The 20,391-nt window shown below is 47.8% G+C and overlaps 1 protein-coding gene across 1 annotated transcript in view; it reads right to left on the bottom strand.

Annotated features, from left to right (window-relative positions):
* Window positions 1-3,086: 3,086 nt before the first annotated feature.
* Window positions 3,087-20,391, bottom strand: part of ULK3 (unc-51 like kinase 3) — a 101,521-nt gene continuing 84,216 nt past the window's right edge. Inside the window, exons 13-16 of the mRNA XM_075342679.1 lie at window positions 13,181-13,221; window positions 3,521-3,562; window positions 3,360-3,426; window positions 3,087-3,191 (exon numbers count right to left, since the gene is read on the bottom strand). Coding sequence (XP_075198794.1) covers window positions 3,175-3,191; window positions 3,360-3,426; window positions 3,521-3,562; window positions 13,181-13,221 — 167 coding nt within the window. The 3' untranslated portion in view covers window positions 3,087-3,174. The remainder of the gene's footprint in view (window positions 3,192-3,359; window positions 3,427-3,520; window positions 3,563-13,180; window positions 13,222-20,391) is intronic.

Genomic DNA, 20,391 nt, shown 5'->3' with positions numbered 1-20,391 from the left:
CTGTTTTGTGTTTTATTGAACTGGGATTAACTCAGCCATTTCCAAGTAGACGTGGCTGCAGTGTTGAAGAGGAAAATATCACTGATGGTGAACAGACTTGCATGAGGATAAGCATTGTCTGCACTGCTCTATGGGTGAGACCGTGTTACTGTATTGTGCCTACCCTGAGAAAACATCTCTCATTCCTATTATTCATAGCAGTTATGCACATATCATTTTCATGTTTTTCACTTTTTTCAGATAGTCCATTGTATTTTTCAGTCTAGTATTCCCATAGCAGTTTTGCTTTTCATTATTCCCCTATACATTGTGACTGGTGTGCAACTCTTTATCCTATTGTTTAGTTACCCTGAGAAAGGACTGTTTTTTCTTTGTTATTGAATGTTTTGGTTGAAGAAATTATGTTTATGTTAAAGTGAACCTGTCAGGTGTAATATGCACCCACAACCACGAGCAGTTTTGGGTGCATATTGCTAATCCCTGCCTAACTGTCCCGGTATCTAGTAGCATAGATAGAGGTCTTTAGAAAAAGTATTTCTAAAGATCCTCCATGATATGCTAATGAGGCCAGGGGCAAGTTGCAAGGGCGTTACTTCCCCCGACTAGTCCGCCCTCTTAGCATACTAGTACGCCCACAGGGGTGTGCTAACATGTTACTCAATGCAGCATCACCAGATGTGTCGTGCGTACCTGTATACACTGTTCAGAAGTCCCCGGCACTTCTTGTCATGCGCAGTATGAAGCCGTGTGTACGCGCCCTAGCTTCAGCGAGGTCTAGTGTGCATGACTGGAAGTGCCGGGGACTTCTGAACAGCGGAGACAGTGGACACACGTACGCACGTCATCACTACTGACGCTTTATTGAGTAGTATGTTAGTACGCCCCTGTGGCCGTACTAGCATGCTGAGAGGGAAGACTAGTCCCTGGCCTCATTAGCACATGATAAAAGATCTTTAGAAATACTTTTTCTATAGATCTCTTTATGTATGCTACTACCGTGTTTTTCCAAAACTAAGACACTGTCTTATATTTTTTTTGCCCCCCAAAAAAGCGCTAGGGCTTATTTTTGGAGGAGGTCTTATTCTTGAGAAACACGGTAGATACAGGAACAGTTAGGCAGACCCCCCACTTCCCAGGAGACTCATACTCACCAGACCAGGACGTCTGCGTGGTTCCCAGGTCCTCCTGTGATCTCCGGTCGGTGCTGCACGCCGTCCTACCCTGCTGCTAGCTGACACACACAGAAGATCCCAGACACACACAGAAGATCCCAGACACACACAGAAGATCCCAGACACACACAGAAGATCTCACACACACACACACACACACACACACACATCCGATCGCAGACACACACACACAGCCGATCGCAGACACACACACACAGCCGATCGCAGACACACACAGCCGATCGCAGACACACACACAGCCGATCGCAGACACACACACAGCCGATCGCAGACACACACACAGCCGATCGCAGACACACACACAGCCGATCGCAGACACACACACAGCCGATCGCAGACACACACACAGCCGATCGCAGACACACACACAGCCGATCGCAGACACACACACAGCCGATCGCAGACACACACACAGCCGATCGCAGACACACACACAGCCGATCGCAGACACACACACAGCCGATCGCAGACACACACACAGCCGATCGCAGACACACACACAGCCGATCACAGACATACACAGCCGATCACAGACACACACAGCCGATCACAGACACACACAGCCGATCGCAGACACACACATCCGATCGCAGACACACACAGCCTATCACAGTTACACACATCCGAACGCAGACACACACAGCCGATCGCAGACACACACAGCCGATCACAGAAAAACACAGCCGATTGCAGACACACACACACATCACATCACATCACTTACGGCAGCAGGGAATGAGAGCAAGTCACGTGTCCGGCCGCAGGTCCTGTTAGTCGCGCTGCACTGTCTCTCAGGATTCTCCCGGCGAGAAGAGATCGGTGTCACTGGATGTGGTGAGTGTGTATGCGATCCGATGTGTGTGCGATCCGATGTTTGTGTGTGTGTGTGATTTGTTGTTTGCGTGTGAGCCGATGTTTGTGTGTGCGATCTGATTATGTGTGCGATCTGATTATGTGTGCGATCTGATTATGTGTGCGATCCGATGTTTGTGTGTGAGATCTGGTGTGTGTGTGTGTGTGTGTGTGAGAGCTGATGTGTGTGGGTGTGTGATCACTGCAGGTCCTGCCGCTCAGTGTCGGGTGAGTGTAATTGCCGGGTGCCGCTGTGTATAATAAAGTGTCCTGCAGTATCTGTATCTTTTTTAGCTGCACGGACACTTCATTATTGATCCGGGACTAGGGCTTATTTTCGGGGGAGGGCTTATATTTAAGCCTTTCTCCGAAAATCCTGAAAATCCCTGCTAGGGCTTATTTTTGGGGGATGTCTTATTTTTGGAAAAACACGGTAGATACAGGAACAGTTAGGCAGGGATTAGCAATATAGACCCCGAACTGCTCGTGGTTCTACATGTATATTGCACCTGACAGGATCATTTTAAGTTGAAACTTTATGCAACAAAATAAACTTTAACCTATTGACAAGGAAACTTGTACCTATGTGGACCTCAGTGGCTACAACAGAGAGTGAACCCCTACAATATTAGTGAAACTACCTTTTGCAGTAAATTCGTTGTTACTAATTATTGGCCATTTATGAAGGTGTGGGAGCCAGGAGCTCTTCTTACAGACTCCTCAACCCTGGCTAACATACAGTACTTCATTCTTACAGCACTTGTGAAGTGTCTAAGCTGAACGGGTATTACGCAAGTTCCTTACACTCATCATGCTAATCCTTAGATTATTTTACTGCTGACAGAGTCATCTGTATCTCCTGATTGCCTAGAACAGCTGTTCCTATACAGATACCTGTCCTCCAGAATAAATGCACCTCACAAGGGAGGGACAACATGTACCATCAGCCGAGCTGTAAATAAGGGTCGGAAATGTGAACTATTTTTGCCCCAGTCTATAAGTGTAAGCTGTGAACGTAAACTAAAAAATAATGGACCAAAGAACGGAAAATAATTTAATTTACACATAATATCACTAAAACAATTAACCATTTGTAGAGTTCTATCCAGGCTAGTGTCCCACAGTGCAGCTACTGCAGAGAACAAGCTGAAAAAGAGAGAAGACAACATATTAGACATTATACAGGGATGTACGGTCATACGGCTTAAGGCCGGCAATGCTCTACTATGACAGCTTTTTCCTATAGCTAATACTGCATTATGTTATGTGTCTTTATACAAAAATACAAAACTAGAAAAGTATAAATTAACTCACAGCTCCGCACAGACTCCGATAACATCTCCTGTCCCAGGGATTCAGACTTCCAATTGGAGGTTTTCATCTGCAGATAAACCATAAAAGAGATCACCTGATTATGAGATCCTGAGAAACCTCTTACTTGCAGCCGAAATGTGTTTGTTTTATACTCTACTTACCTGTTCCTTTAAAAACTCAGCTCGTTTCATTAGAGCCTGAATCTGCAGAATAAGCACATCTATATTAACACAGGAAGGAGGGCTGCAGGGCGAGAACACAATACCATAGAGGCCAATTGGTTGGACCATGATCTTACTATGTGGATTCCCTTTAAAGGGAATCTGACACCAGGCATTTAGCACCCAATCTGAGAGCAGCATAAGGCTCCCTTCACACGTCAGTGATTCTGGTACGTATGTGGTTTTTTTTTTTTATATACGTACCAGAATCACTGACATACGCAGACCCATTATAATCAATGGGTCTGCTCACACATCAGTGATTTTTCACTGAACGTGTCTCCGTGCAGCGTGCACCCGTGGCTGTGATTCTGCACGGAGACAAGTCAGTTTTTTTTCTGGCATCACTGATGATGCACGGACCACACTATGGTGTGATCCGTGAGTGATCCGTGAAACACGTACCAGAAAAACACTGACATATTAAATATTTTCAACTTACCTTGCCTGCGATTCGCTCTGCAGCCTCCGCTCTTGGCAGCTCCTGCCTGGCTCATGAATATTCATGAGAGCAGGAATAGCCGACCAGGAAGTAGCTGCACAGAGCGGTGGGCGGACGCTGCAGAGCCGAGGAGTTCAGCACCATGGACAGAAGGAGCGAAGGCAGGTGAGTAATGTCAATATGCAATCACTGATTGCACATGGACAACCCACGTGTGCCATGAATCACGGAGGGACATGTGTGTGTTTTACACGTCAGTGAAGAACGTCAGTGTTTTTCACTGACGTGTGAAACGGGCCTAACGTAGAGGCAGAGACCCTGATTCCAGAGGTGTTTCACTTACTGGCCTGCTTAACTCCTTCACCCCAGGGCGATTTTCCATTTTTCCGTTTCGTTTTTTGCTCCCCTTCTTCAGAGAGCCATAACTTTTTTATTTTTTCGTCAATCTTGCCATGTGAGGGCTTGTTTATTGCAGGAAGAGTTATACTTTTGAATGAAATCATTAGTTTTACCATATAGTGTACTGGAAAACGGGAAAAAAAAATTCCATTCGAAGTGCGGTGAAATTGCAAAAAAAAAAGTGCAATTGCACAATTGTTTTTAGGGTATTTTACTCACACTGTTCATTATATGGTAAAACTGATATGTCCATACGATGCTTCACGTCGGTACGAGTTTGTAGATATCAAACATGTACACTTTTCATTTTATCTAAGGGATTGAAAAAAAATTCAGAACTTTGTCCAAGAAAAGAATAGCGCTTTTGGCGCCATTTTCTGAGACCCGTACCGTTTTCATGTTTCGGGATCTGGGGCTCAGTAATGGCTTATTTTTTGGCGTCGAGTAATTTTGTTCTTAATGGAATTTTTTTCTCATCACACCATGTACCAACCAGATGAATTGACATTTTGATAGATTGGGCATTTCTGAACGCGGTAATACCAAATATGTGTATATATTTACTTTTTAACTTTTAATTTCAATAAAGCAAAAGGAGAGAGATTTATTATTTTAGGTTTTTCTTTTAATTTTTTCATATTTTACTTTTTTTTTTTTACATTTTTAATTTATTTTACTAGTCCACTTAGTGGACTTTATGGATCACCAGTCTGATCGCTTGTTCATTTCTCCTGATCAGAGCAACATCTCTCTGATCAGGAGAAATGCAGCGTTCTTGTGAGTGTCGGCACTCTGACTTTTACATGAAGTGAGTCATGGTAGCATCAGGTGTCATCAGCTGACCCTGCGCTACCATGGCAACACCAAGGCGCCTCATGATCACGTTACAGTGCTGCCGATGGGAACAGCGCGATCCTCGCTGCGGCCGTTTAAATCATTACGCTGTCAGTATTTGACGGCGCAATCTAAAAATGGTTAACAGGCGCATGTGGACCTCCGATCTTCTTAAGCCTGTTAGCCACACATCTCTGCTTATCAGATCAGCAGAGATGTGCGAGGATTATCGCGGGCTCCCCGCCGGAGCCCACGGTAACCACAGGGAGGCAATCAAGGACGTACAGTTATACCCTTGGTTGTAAAGGGGTTATTGTAGTTTTGATAAAATCAGTGTTTAATCAGCAGTAGATTATAGGATTACAGGACTACTTGTCCTGCTGTCAGGTAGTCCAGCATATTCATGAGCTCTGTATAACTGCTAGATCTGCAGCAGAAAAAAACATTGATTTTATTAAAATGACAGCAAACAAAGTGACACATCGCTGGAACCAGGGTGTCTCTGCCTCTACATTGTGCTGCTCTCAGATGAGGTAGCATAAGCCTGGTGACAGATTCCCTTTATATAGACATTGATTAGTTGATGGCTGACACATGCACATTCTCAACTTGCAGCAGCATGTTGCCAAATATACAATAATACAATGTATGGAAAGTTACATAATTAAATGTTGGGTTGCATTAACCCCTTAACGACCCATGACGTACTGGGTATGTCATGGATCGTGTGCAGTTAATCTCCGCCCCCTGCCGTGGGCAGGCGGCGGCGATCCGCGCACATGTCAGCTGTTTTCAACAGCTGACATGTGCCTGCTAGTTGCGGGTGGAATCGCTTCCACCCGCGGCCATTAACCCCTTACATCTCGCTGTCAAAATCTGGTAGCGAGATGTATATGCGCGCCGCCATGAGTGACTTACCCCGCCCCCATCGGAAGTCACGTGACATAATCACGTGACTTTCGGTAGTTGCGAAGGTAGCACAGGGTCATGTGATGACGCCTGTAGCTAACATGAGTCACTTCCTCTCAATACCGGAATACAGCCGGCATTGAAAGTAAAGCACCAAATCTGCAGTTCTTAGCTCTGTAGCTGTGATCTGCAGATAGTGCAGAGAGATCGGATTGCTGATCGCTATAGCCCCCTAAGGGAACTAGTAAAATAAAGAAGGGAATTTTGTTTACTTACCGTAAATTCCTTTTCTTCTAGCTCCAATTGGGAGACCCAGACAATTGGGGGGTGTATAGCTATGCCTCCAGAGGCCACACAAAGTATTACACTAAAAGTGTAAAGCCCCTCCCCTTCTGCCTATACACCCCCCGTGCTCACGGGCTCCTCAGTTTTGGTGCAAAAGCAAGAAGGAGGAAAAAAATTATAAATTGGTTTAAAGTAAATTAAATCCAACGGAATATCGGAGAACTGAAACCATTCAACATGAACAACATGTGTACACAAAAAACAGTGGCGGGTGCTGGGTCTCCCAATTGGAGCTAGAAGAAAAAGAATTTACGGTAAGTAAACAAAATTCCCTTCTTCTTTGTCGCTCCATTGGGAGACCCAGACAATTGGGACGTCCAAAAGCAGTCCCTGGGTGGGTAAATAATACCTCATAATAGAGCCGCAACCGGCTCCGTCCTACAGGTGGGCAACCGCCGCCTGAAGGACTCGCCTACCTAGGCTGGCATCTGCCGAAGCATAGGTATGCACCTGATAGTGTTTCGTGAAAGTGTGCAGGCTCGACCAGGTAGCCGCCTGACACACCTGCTGAGCCGTAGCCTGGTGCCGCAAAGCCCAGGATGCTCCCACGGCCCTGGTAGAATGGGCCTTCAGCCCTGAGGGAACCGGAAGCCCCGAGGAACGATAAGCCTCGAGAATTGGTTCCTTGATCCATCGAGCCAGGGTTGATTTGGAAGCTTGTGACCCTTTACGCTGGCCAGCGACAAGGACAAAGAGTGCATCCGAGCGGCGCAGGGGCGCCGTACGAGAAATGTAGAATCTGAGTGCTCTCACCAGATCTAACAAGTGCAAATCCTTTTCACATTGGTGAACTGGATGAGGACAAAAAGAGGGTAAGGAGATATCCTGATTGAGATGAAAGGGGGATACCACCTTAGGGAGAAAGTCCGGAACCGGACGCAGAACCACCTTGTCCTGGTGAAACACCAGGAAGGGGGCTTTGCATGACAGCGCTGCTAGCTCAGACACTCTCCGAAGTGAAGTGACTGCTACTAGAAAAACCACCTTCTGCGAAAGGCGTGAGAGAGAGATATCCCTCATTGGCTCGAACGGTGGTTTCTGAAGAACCATCAGCACCGTGTTCAGATCCCAGGGTTCTAACGGACGCTTGTAAGGAGGGACATTGTGACAAACCCCCTGCAGGAACATGCGTACCTGTGGAAGTCTGGCTAGGCGCTTCTGAAAAAACACAGAGAGCGCTGAGACTTGTCCCTTAAGGGAGCCAAGCGACAAACCCTTTTCCAATCCGGATTGAAGGAAGGAAAGAAAAGTGGGCAAGGCAAATGGCCAGGGAGTAAAACCCTGATCAGAGCACCAGGATAAGAATATCCTCCACGTCCTGTGGTAGATCTTGGCGGACGTTGGTTTCCTAGACTGTCTCATAGTGGCAATGACCTCTTGAGATAACCCTGAAGACGCTAGGATCCAGGACTCAATGGCCACACAGTCAGGTTGAGGGCCGCAGAATTCAGATGGAAAAACGGCCCTTGAGACAGCAAGTCTGGTCGGTCTGGTAGTGCCCACGGTTGGCCGACCGTGAGATGCCACAGATCCGGGTACCACGACCTCCTTGGCCAGTCTGGAGCAACGAGGATGGCGCGGCGGCAGTCGGCCCTGATCTTGCGTAACACTCTGGGCAACAGTGCCAGAGGAGGGAACACATAAGGGAGTTGAAACTGCGACCAATCCTGAACTAAGGCGTCTGCCGCCAGAGCTCTGTGATCTTGAGACCGTGCCATGAATATCGGGACCTTGTTGTTGAGCCGGGACGCCATTAGGTCGACGTCCGGCATTCCCCAGCGGCAACAGATCTCCTGAAACACGTCCGGGTGAAGGGACCATTCCCCTGCGTCCATGCCCTGGCGACTGAGAAAGTCTGCTTCCCAGTTTTCTACGCCCGGGATGTGAACTGCGGATATGGTGGAGGCTGTGGCTTCCACCCACAGCAGAATCCGCCGAACTTCCTGGAAGGCTTGCCGACTGCGTGTCCCGCCTTGGTGGTTGATGTATGCCACCGCTGTGGAGTTGTCCGACTGAATTCGGATCTGCTTGCCTTCCAGCCACGGCTGGAACGCCTTTAGGGCAAGATACACTGCCCTTATCTCTAGAACATTGATCTGAAGGGAGGACTCTGTCTGAGTTCAAGTCCCCTGAGCCCTGTGGTGGAGAAAGACCGCTCCCCACCCTGACAGACTCGCGTCCGTCGTGACCACCGCCCAGGATGGGGGCAGGAAGGATTTCCCCTTCGACAGAGAAGTGGGGAGGAGCCACCACTGAAGGGAAGCTTTGGCTGCCCGAGAAAGGGAGACGTTCCTGTCGAGGGACGTCGACTTCCTGTCCCATTTGCGGAGAATGTCCCATTGAAGAGGGCGCAGATGAAACTGCGCAAAAGGAACTGCCTCCATTGCTGCCACCATCTTCCCTAGGAAGTGCATGAGGCGCCTCAGGGGGTGTGACTGACCATGAAGGAGAGATTGCACCCCTGTCTGTAGTGAACGCTGTTTGTTCAGCGGAAGCTTCACTATCGCTGAGAGAGTATGAAACTCCATGCCAAGATATGTCAGTGATTGGGCCGGTGTCAGATTTGACTTTGGAAAATTGATGATCCACCCGAAACTCTGGAGAGTTTCCAGAGCAATGTTCAGGCTGTGTTGGCATGCCCCTTGAGAGGGTGCCTTGACAAGGAGATCGTCTAAGTAAGGGACCACCGAGTGTCCCTGAGAGTGTAGGATTGCCACCACTGTTGCCATGACCTTGGTGAAGACCCGTGGGGCTGTCGCCAGGCCAAAAGGCAGTGCCACGAACTGAAGGTGTTCGTCCCCTATGGCGAAGCGCAGGAAGCGCTGATGCTCTGGTGCAATCGGTACGTGGAGATAAGCATCTTTGATGTCTATTGATGCCAGGAAATCTCCTTGGGACATTGAGGCGATGACGGAGCGGAGCGATTCCATCCGGAACCGCCTGGTTTTCACATGCTTGTTGAGCAGTTTTAGGTCCAGAACGGGACGGAAGGATCCGTCCTTTTTTGGCACCACGAACAAGTTGGAGTAAAAACCGTGACCCCGTTGCTGAAGAGGAACAGGGATCACCACTCCTTCCGCCTTCAGGGTACCCACCGCCTGCATAAGAGCCTCGGCTCTGTCGGGGGGCGGAGATGTTCTGAAGAAACGAATCGGAGGACGAGAGCTGAACTCTATCCTGTAACCGTGAGATAGAATGTCTCTCACCCATCGGTCTTTTACTTGTGGCAGCCAGGTGTCGCAAAAGCGGGAGAGCCTGCCACCGACCGAGGATGCGGTTTGAGGAGGCCGAAAGTCATGAGGAGGCCGCTTTGGGAGCGGTTCCTCCGGCGGTCTTTTTAGGACGTGACTTAGACCGCCATGCATCGGAGTTCCTCTGACCTTTCTGAGGCCTTTTGGACGAAGAAAATTGAGACCTGCCCGCGGTCCGAAAGGACCGAAACCTCGATTGTACCTTCCGTGGTTGAGGTCTGTTTGGTTTGGACTGGGGTAAGGATGAATCCTTTCCCTTGGATTGTTTAATGATTTCATCCAATCGCTCACCAAACAAGCGGTCGCCAGACAATGGCAAACCGGTTAAGAACTTTTTGGAAGCAGTGTCTGCCTTCCATTCACGTAGCCACATGGCCCTGCGGAGTACCACCGAATTGGCGGATGCCACCGCCGTACGGCTCACCGAGTCCAGGATAGCATTAATGGCGTAGGACGCAAACGCCGACGCCTGATTGGTTAAGGACACCACTTGCGGGGCAGATGTACGTGTTACAGCATTAATCTGCGCCTGACAAGCTGAGATAGCTTGGAGCGCCCATACGGCTGCGAATGCTGGAGCAAAAGACGCGCCTATAGCTTCATAGATGGATTTCAACCATAGTTCCATCTGTCTGTCAGTGGCATCTTTGAGTGAAGCCCCATCTTCCACTGCAACTATGGATCTAGCCGCCAGTCTGGAGATTGGAGGATCCACCTTAGGACACTGAGTCCAGCCCTTGACAACCTCGGGGGGGAAGGGATAACGTGTGTCCTTAAGGCGCTTGGAAAAACGCTTGTCTGGACAGTCTCGGTTTTTCTGGATTGCCTCTCTGAAGTCAGAGTGATCCAGAAACATATTTAATGTACGCTTTGGAAACCTGAAACGGAATTTCTCCTGAGAAGCAGACTCCTCAATTGGGGGAGCTGGGGGAGAAATATCCAACACCTGATTGATGGTCGCTATAAGGTCATTCACTACTGCGTCACCTTCAGGTGTATCTAGGTTGAGAGCGGCTTCAGGATCAGAATCCTGATCTGATACCTCAGCTTCATCCTCCAGAGAGTCCCCCTGCTGGGACCCTGAACAGTGTGATGAAGTGGAGGGAATTTCCCAGCGACCCCGCTTGGGCGGCCTGGGACTGCGGTCCGTGTCAGAGACCTCACCCTGTGACCTATGGGTTACCCCAGGGGCACTTTGCTGTTACAAATGAGGGGGACCAGGGGTCAAGGATTGGACAGTGCCCGGGGCCTGAATCACCGGTCTGGACTGCAATGCTTCCAGTATTTTAGCAGACCATTTATCCATACTCTCAGACAGTTTGTCAGCAAAGGCTGCAAACTCCGTCCCTGTCACCTGGACAGTGGTAGCAGGTGGTTCCACCTGGGCCACCTGTAGCAGAGGCTCCGGCTGAGTAAGTGCCACAGGGGCCGAGCATTGCACACAATGAGGGTCAGTGGAACCTGCCGGTAGTACAGCTGTACAAGAGGTACAGGTTGCAAAGTACGCCTGTGCTTTGGCACCCTTGCTTTTTGCGGATGACATGTTGTCTCCTCTGAGAACAACCAGGAGGGTATATAGCCAAAAATAAACAGAGCGACCGTACAGTGCAAATGTATAGCCTATAAGCCTATATATATATATATATATATATACACTTCGGTACTCAGTGGGGCCAGCACCAGAGGTGCTGCTTACCGACCGCTGAGAGCGGTTGTGTGATCACCAGATTCCCTGCCTAGGTCTCCCTGTGTTGTCTCTCCTCTCCAGCATCTGAATCGCTGACAGGAATGGCTGCCGGCGTTCTGTGGGGAGGAGGGGACCGTGGGCGTGCCCAAGAAAAGTGCGGGAATCTAGTGCCCCAGTGTACTGAGTGAGGAGGGAGGAGGATACAAATGTATGCTCCAGCCCTCGGCGCTGACGATCTGTGCAGCGTCCCGCCCTTCCCCTGACTGGCAGGCCTGTGGGCGGGAATAAACGACACTAGGCCGCAGAAGCCGGGGACTAAAGTTATAAGCGCGGCCGGCAATAAGCGCGGCCGCGCGGTAGTCCCCCGGCGCACTAACACCTCCAGCAGTGCTGGAAAGTGTCTGGCACAAGCGCTCCATGTCCGGCGCACTAACACACCCAGCCGTGCTGGAAAGTGTCTGGCCCAAGCGCTCCATGCCCGGCGCACTAACACACCCAGCAGTGCTGGAAAGTGTCTGGCACAAGCGCTCCATGTCCGGCGCACTAACACACCCAGCCGAGCTGGAAAGTGTATGGCACAAGCGCTCCATGCGCGATAGTCCCCGGCGCACTAACACACCCAGCAGTGCTGCAATGTGTGTGGCACCAGCGCTCCATGCGCTGTCCCCACGGGGACACAGAGTACCTCACAGTAGCAGGGCCTTGTCCCTGACGATACCCGGCTCCTATCCAGCAGATTCCCAGGGGCTGCGGAGGGAGCACGGTCCCAGTGCCTGGAGACCGATCCGGATCCCACTTCACCCAGAGCCCATTAAGGGATGGGGAAGGAAAACAGCATGTGGCTCCTGCCTGTGTACCCGCAATGGGTACCTCAACCTTAACAACACCGCCGACAAAGTGGGGTGAGAAGGGAGCATGCTGGGGGCCCTGTTATGGGCCCTCTTTTCTTCCATCCGACCTAGTCAGCAGCTGCTGCTGACTAAGCTGTGGAGCTATGCGTGGATGTCTGCCTCCTTCGCACAAAGCATAAAAACTGAGGAGCCCGTGAGCACGGGGGGTGTATAGGCAGAAGGGGAGGGGCTTTACACTTTTAGTGTAATACTTTGTGTGGCCTCCGGAGGCATAGCTATACACCCCCCAATTGTCTGGGTCTCCCAATGGAGCGACAAAGAAAAAAAAGTTTAAAAAAAGTTTTAAAAAAATAAAAAAAAAACAAAAAACTAAAAGTTCAAATCACCCCCTTTCACCCCCATTGAAAATTAAAGGGTTAAAAAAAACCCCAAAACACACATTTGGTTTCGCCACGTTCAGAAATGCCCGATCTATCAAAATATAAAATCAATTAATCTGATCAGTAAACGGCGTAGCGGCAAAAAAATCCCAAACGCCAAAATTACGTTTTTTGGTCGCTGCAAATTTTGCGCAAAATGTAATAACATGCGATCAAAACGTAGCATCTGCGCAAAAATGGTACCGTTAAAAACGACATGGTTTCATTTAAAAGTACAACTCGTCTCGCAAAAAACAAGCCCTCATATGGCAAGATTGACAGAAAAATAAAAAAGTTACGGCTCTCGGAAGAAAGAGAGGAAAAAAACAAAACGGAAAAACACAAAATGCCCGGGGGCTGGAGGGGTTAAGCTAGAAAAGTGTACCTGAAGATCTTTCCTTCACTTTACATTTCTCCCACTGTAATATTATAATTTATCTCATGTCAAGTCTGTGCCACTTACTTCAGCATGCAGAAGCTCCCGTCTTCTTCCCGCTGATTCAGCTGCAAGAGTCAAAAACAAGGGGGTCACAGGGAAAATAACATACATTAAATAGATCTCTTAAACTTGATGGAGCTGGTACATTACTTTTTAACTCCATGTCAAAAGGGCTCTATTAACTCAATTTCTACCCACCTAGCTCTTCTCAGTGTCCCTCCTCCCTTCTGCTGCCGAATCTGCAGACATCTAGCTCTATAGCGTCTCTCCTGCTGCAGATCTCACACTGTTTAGTACAAGCTGCATCTGTCATTCAGGTTGGGTAGAAGTAGATTAAATACCCTTAAACGTCATTCACACATCTGGGCATCTTGGTTTCCGAGTACCCACTGCGATGACTACTACTGACCCAAACCTGATAGCCTCATAGGCATATTATTTAATAACACTATGATAAGAGCATGAGTAAATCTTAGAACCAAATAAAAGAACAGTGAACGGTAAATAATATCAATTTCTATTGATTACATTTCATATTAAAAAAATGTTAAATAAGTAAAAAAGTGCCTCTCAAATCAGGAAGCGGAGAGATAACCTGATAATGATAACAATAGAACCAAGACCAGAGAGTAATATCATTAATAAAATAGGGTACATAATTGGTGTATATGAAGTGTATCATACCTGAAGTTAAATAATAATGCTAGGTATAAACGTTACCTTACAACAAAATTAAATTAAATATCAACAATGGATTCATGTACTGCGTCCCTCCACCCAGACGCGCGTTTTGCCTCCCTTCTTCCGGGGGAGATGTTACACTTCATATAGACCAAATATGTTCACTCTATTTTTGGATGGTCATTGGCTACATAGGAGACATTATTTTATTAAATATCTTATTCTCTGGCCTTCTTTCAATTATCATCATTATCTGGTTATCTCTCTGCGTCCAGATTTGAGGCATCTTTTTTTAATTATTTGTATTATGAAATGTAATCAATAAAAATTGAATTTTGATTATTAAATTTATAGATTTTTTTACTGTTCCCTTCTTTTATCTGAGCTTCAGTAAATCTCACAACCACAGTGTTATAATTTATCTGAAAATGTAGCCTTTGTACACTTCATTGTTGTTTTGGACTGATTTATGTTGATATACAGTGCTGGCCAAAAGTATTGGCACCCCTGCAATTCTGTCAGATAACACTCAATTTCTTCTTGATTTATTTTGCTTGCAATGAAAAAACACAAAAGAGAATGAAACAAAAATCAAATCATTGATCATTTCACACAAAACTCAAAAAATGGGCCAGACAAAAGTATTGGCACCCTTAGCCTAATACTTGATTGCACAACCTTTAGCCAAAATAACTGCGAACAACCGCTTCCGGTAACCATCAATGAGTTTCTTACAATGCTCTGCTGGAATTTTAGACTATTCTTCTTTGGCAAACTGCTCCAGGTCCCTGAGATTTGAAGGGTGCCTTCTCCAAACTGCTATTTTGAGATCTCTCCACAGGTGTTCTATGGGATTCAGGTCTGGACTCATTGCTGGCCACTTTAGTAGTCTCCAGTGCTTTCTCTCAAACCATTTTCTAGTGCTATTTGAAGTGTGTTTTGGATCATTGTCCTGCTGGAAGACCCATGACCTCTGAGAAAGACCCAGCTTTCTCACACTGGGCCCTACATTATGCTGCAAAATTTGTTGGTAGTCTTCAGACTTCATAATGCCATGCACACGGTCAAGCAGTCCAGTGCCAGAGGCAGCAAAGCAACCCCAAAACATCAGGGAACCTCCACCACGTTTGACTGTACGGACCGTGTTCTTTTCTTTGAATGCCTCTTTTTTTTCCTGTAAACTGTTGATGGCTTTTCCCAAAAAGATCTACTTTTGTCTCATCTGACCAGAGAACATTCTTCCAATACGTTTTAGGCTTTCTCAAGTAAGTTTTGGCAAACTCCAGCCTGGCTTCTTTATGTCTCGGGGTAAGAAGTGGGGTCTTCCTGGGTATCCTACCATACAGTCCCTTTTCATTCAGACGCCGACAGATAGTACGGGTTAACACTGTTGTACCCTCGGACTGCAGGGCAGCTTGAACTTGTTTGGATGTTAGTCAAGGTTCTTTATCCACCATCTGCACAATCTTGCGTTGAAATTTCGTCAATTTTTCTTTTCCTTCCACATCTAGGCGGTTAGCCACAGTGCCATGGGCTTTAGGCTACATGCGCACGCTGCTTCTTTTTCGTGTTCACAAACTGCAGCCAAAACTGCACCTTGTCAGAGAGAGCCTGGAAATGTCACAAAAAATGTAGGTGCTTTTTTGGTGCGTTTTTGCTGCTTTTTTGGCTGCAGTTTTGTCAACAATTGTTTCATGTATTTTTCAGTTCAAACAAGCCCATAAAGCTTGTTGAATTGAAAAAAAAAATAAAATTAGAAATAAATAAATAAATAATTAAAAAAAACTGGCGTGCGGTCCCCCCCAATTTTAATGCCAGCCAGATAAAGCCATACGGCTGAAGGCTGGTATTCTCAGGATGGGGAGCTCCACGTTATGGGGAGCCCCCCACCCTAACAATATCAGTCAGCAGCCGCCCAGAATGGCCGCATCCATGCGACAGTTCTGGGACTGTACCCGGTTCTTCCCGATTTGCTCTGGTGCGTTGGCAAATCGGGGTAATAAGGAGTTATTGGCAGCCCATAGCTGCCAATAAGTCCTAGATTAATCATGTCAGGCGTCTCCCCGAGATACCTTCCATGATTGATCTGTAAATTACAGTAAATAAAACACACACACACCTGAAAAAATCCTTTATTAGAAATAAAAAACACAAACACATTCCCTCATTACCAATTTATTAACCCCGACAAAGCCCTCCTTGTCCGGCGTAATCTAGGATGGTCCAGCGTCGCTTCCAGCTCTGCTGCATGAAGGTGACCGGAGAAGCAGCAGACACCGCCGTGCCTGTCACCTCCACGCAGCAACTGAAGACAGCCGTGCGATCAGCTGACTGTCACTGAGGTTACCCGCGGCCACCGCTGAATCCAGCGGTGGCCGCGAGTAACCTCAGTGACCACTCAGCTGATCGCGCTACTGCGTGGAGCTGACAGGAGCATGGAGGACGGGACTATCAGCGGCGGCGGTGGCAGCGAGAGGGGTCCATCATCTCCCCTGTGCGCGCATGTTGGGGACAGCGATACTTCGGGGAACACGTGGAGGACGGGACTATCGGCGGCGGCAGCGAGAGGGAAAAATCAATGTTTTCAGCTGCCAATGTCCATCCCCCTCTCGCTGCCGCTGCTGATAGTCCCGTCCTCCACATCATCTCCCCTGTGCGTGCACGCTGGGGACAGCGGTACTTTGAGGAACACGTGGAGAACGGGACAAGCAGCGGCGGCGGCAGCGAGAGGGGGATGGACATTGGCAGCTGAAAACATTGATTTTTCCCTCTCGCTGCTGATAGTTCCCGTCCTCCACATCATCTCCCCTGGGGACAGCGGTACTTCGGGGAACACATGGAGGACGGGACGGGTCCACTTGCCTGACCTCACTTCCTGACAAATCACCTGCGTTTTTGGTATCAAAAACGCAGGTAAAAGGCAGGTAAAATGCACCACTTTTGATTAGCATGCATTTTTCCTGCGTTTTTGATGCCCGTAATTGATTTCAATGGGTGACAAATGTTGACAAAAACGCAGGAAGAATGAACATGCTGCATTTTTTTTGTCACAAACTTTTGACAAAAAAAACGCTGACAAACTGCAATGTGCGCATGACAAATCTGACTTCTCATAGACTTTGCTGGGAAGTCAAATGTCAGAAAGTTCTGCTGACAAAACTGCAGCCAAAAAAGCAGCAAAAAAGCAGGAAAAAAAAGCAGCGTGCGCATGTAGCCTTAAACTTCTTGATGACACTGCGCACCGTAGACACAGGAACTTTCAGGTTTTTGGAGATAGACTTGTAGCCTTGAGATTGCTCATGCTTCCTCACAATTTGGATTCTCAAGTCCTCAGACAGTTCTTTGGTCTTCTTTCTTTTCTCCATGCTCAATGTGGTACACACAAGGACACAGGACAGAGGTTGAGTCAACTTTAATCCATGTCAACGGGCTGCAAGTGTGATTTAGTTATTGCCAACACCTGTTAGGTGCCACAGGTAAGTTACAGGTGCTGTTAATTACACAAATTAGAGAAGCATCACATGATTTTTCAAACAGTGCCAATACTTTTGTCCACCCCCTTTTTATGTTTGGTGTGGAATTATATCCAATTTGGCTTGATGACAATTTTTTTTTATTTTTTTTTTCATTGAAGACAAATTAAATGAAGATAATACCAAAGAATTTGTGATTGCAATCATTTTCAAGAATAAACTGAGTATTATCTGACAGAATTGCAGGGGTGCCAATACTTTTGGCCAGCACTGTACTATTTAGTGTTCAGAACGTGACACATGGAGACTCCTAAGACATTTCATTCTATAGCTGAATTTCATGCTCATCTTAAATCCTTCCTGACATAGCAGGTACCAGTACTTTCTATATACCAGTACATACTTCCACTAATAGCAGTAACTGGAACAAGTTATTGTTTGATAGTAGAATTTGAAAGATGAATCTCTTCCAGTGGCATTTAAACGGCCCATCAGTAAGATGTGATTGTTTTGGCAACTATGCAACCATCACCTTCACCCTCTCACTTCCCACCCAATTAAATTTGAAAGAGCTGATATTCCATATTTTTCAGATTAGAAGACGCACTTTCCCTCCAAAAAAATTGGGAGGAAAATGAGGGGTGTGTCCAGTGGCGTAACTAGAGTTGGATGGGCCCCGGTGCAAAGTTTAGACCTGGGCCCCCCCTCCACATACACAAACACTTGGGGTAAGGCATACCTCCCAACTTTTAAAGAAGGAAAAGAAGGATAAAGTTTGCGGCGCGCGGGCAAATTTTTAGGCCACGCCCCCTAACCACACCCATTTCACAGTCACGCCCATATCCACTCCCCATCCACACCCATTCAGCATGGACACGCAGGCAGCCGGCGGGCCTCCAGCATGGACACGCAGGCAGCCGGCGGGCCTCCAGCATGGACACGCAGGGAGCCACAGTGAGGCGGCCGGTCGCCCACACAGTGAGGTGGCCGGTCGCCTTCACAGACAGGCGGCAGGGGGCGCCCGCACAGACAGGCGTCCGGGGGGCGCCCGCACAGACAGGCGTCCGGGGGGCGCCCGCACAGACAGGCGGCCGGCCGACCGCACAGACAGGCGGCCGGCCGACCGCACAGAGAGGCTCCGGCCGGGGGTGAGGGGGGGGAGGGAGGGAAATCAGCGCTGGGGAGATTTTACTGTACCAGCAGCAGCACAGGCAGCGCTCCTCTCTGTTATGCCACGTCTACTGGGATGGTAGGAGGGAAAAGCAGGGAGGCGGAGAGAGAGTGGGTGGGCGGAGCCCGGGAGCCGGCCGTCCCGATCGTGGCAACGGGACAAACAACGTAAAGCGTGAAAGTCCCGCTGTATCCGGGACGGTTGGGAGGTATGGGGTAAGGGATAATGACACTGACACTCGGGGTACAGGATAATGACGCTGACACTTGGCTCTCACCCACAGCACCCTGAAATCCCTCTATCAGCACCCAGCTTTCCTATGTTCTGATATTTATCTTGTCCTCAGCACCCAGCTTTCCCATATCAGAGCATGAGAAAGCTGGGTGCTGAGAGATGTATATCAGAACATGGGAAAGCTGGGTGCTGAGAGATGTATATCAGAACATGGGAAAGATGGGTGCTGAGAGATGTATATCAGAACATGGGAAAGCTGGGTGCTGAGAGATGTATATCAGAACATGGGAAAGATGGGTGCTGAGAGATGTATATCAGAACATGGGAAAGCTGGGTGCTGAGAGATGTATATCAGAACATGGGAAAGATGGGTGCTGAGAGATGTATATCAGAACATGGGAAAGCTGGGTGCTGAGAGATGTATAGCAGAGCATGGGAAAGTTGGCTGCTGAGGGAAAGAGCCTTTTTCCCTCAGCACAAAACATTTCCATCCCATACTTGTATCTTTGTCCCCCCTGTATAAAGTTCTCAAAATACTATAACAGCCCCCACATAGCCTTCCAAATAATTGTATAAAGGGTCTCACATAACCCTTCATATATTAGAATGCAGATACATAGCCCTCCATATATTATAATGCACCCCCATAATCCTCCATGTATAAAGTAGCCCTTCAATTATAATGCATTTCCCATAGTTCTCCATGTATTAAAATTCACCCCATAGTTCTCCATATATTATACTGCACCACATAGTCCTCCATATATTATACTGCACCACATAGTCCTCCATGTTTTATAATGCACTTCCATAGTCCATGTATAAGGTAGCCTCCATAGTCCTCCATATATTATACTGCACCACCCAGTCCTCCATGTTTTATAACACACCCCCATAGTACATGTATAAGGTAGCATCCATTGTCCTCCATATATTATACTGCACCACCCAGTCCACCATGTTTTATAACGCACCCCCATAGTACATGTATAAGGTAGCCTCCATAGTCCTCCATATATTATAATGCAGCCCCCATAGTCCTATATGTATTATAACAACCCCATAAAACTTCAGATGGTATTATGCAGCCCCATACTCCTCCATGTATAATTCACCCCTATATTCCATGTATAAGGTGTCCCTTCATTTTGTATTATACAGCCCCCCCCCCGACCTCCATTTTAATGCAGCCCTATAGACCTCCAGTATAATGCAGCCTCATAGACCTCTATGTATATTACACCTCTATATTCAATGTATAAGGTGTCCTTCATGTTTATTATGCAGCCTCACCAGGCCTCCATATATAATAATGCAGCCAACCTCTCCAGGCCTCCATGTATAATATAGCAGCCAGCCTCCCCAGGCCTCCATGTATAATAATGCTGCCAGCCTCCCCAGGCCTCCATGTACAGTATAATGGAGTCTCCCCAGGCCTCCATGTACAGTATAATGCAGCCTCCCCAGGCCTCCATGCACAGTATCATGCAGCCTCCCCACCCCAGGCCTCCATGTACAGTATCATGCAGCCTCCCCACCCCAGGCCTCCTTGTACAGTATCAGGCAGCCTCCCCACCCCAGGCCTCCTTGTACAGTATCAGGCAGCCTCCCCACCCCAGGCCTCCTTGTACAGTATCAGGCAGCCTCCCCACCCCAGGCTTCCATGTACAGTATCA

This window comes from Anomaloglossus baeobatrachus, chromosome 4 (genome assembly GCF_048569485.1).
Source record: "Anomaloglossus baeobatrachus isolate aAnoBae1 chromosome 4, aAnoBae1.hap1, whole genome shotgun sequence".
Lineage (NCBI taxonomy): Eukaryota > Metazoa > Chordata > Amphibia > Anura > Aromobatidae > Anomaloglossus > Anomaloglossus baeobatrachus.
The sequence above is the reverse complement of the archived record's forward strand: the minus strand, read 5'-3'. Positions and strand labels throughout refer to the sequence as shown.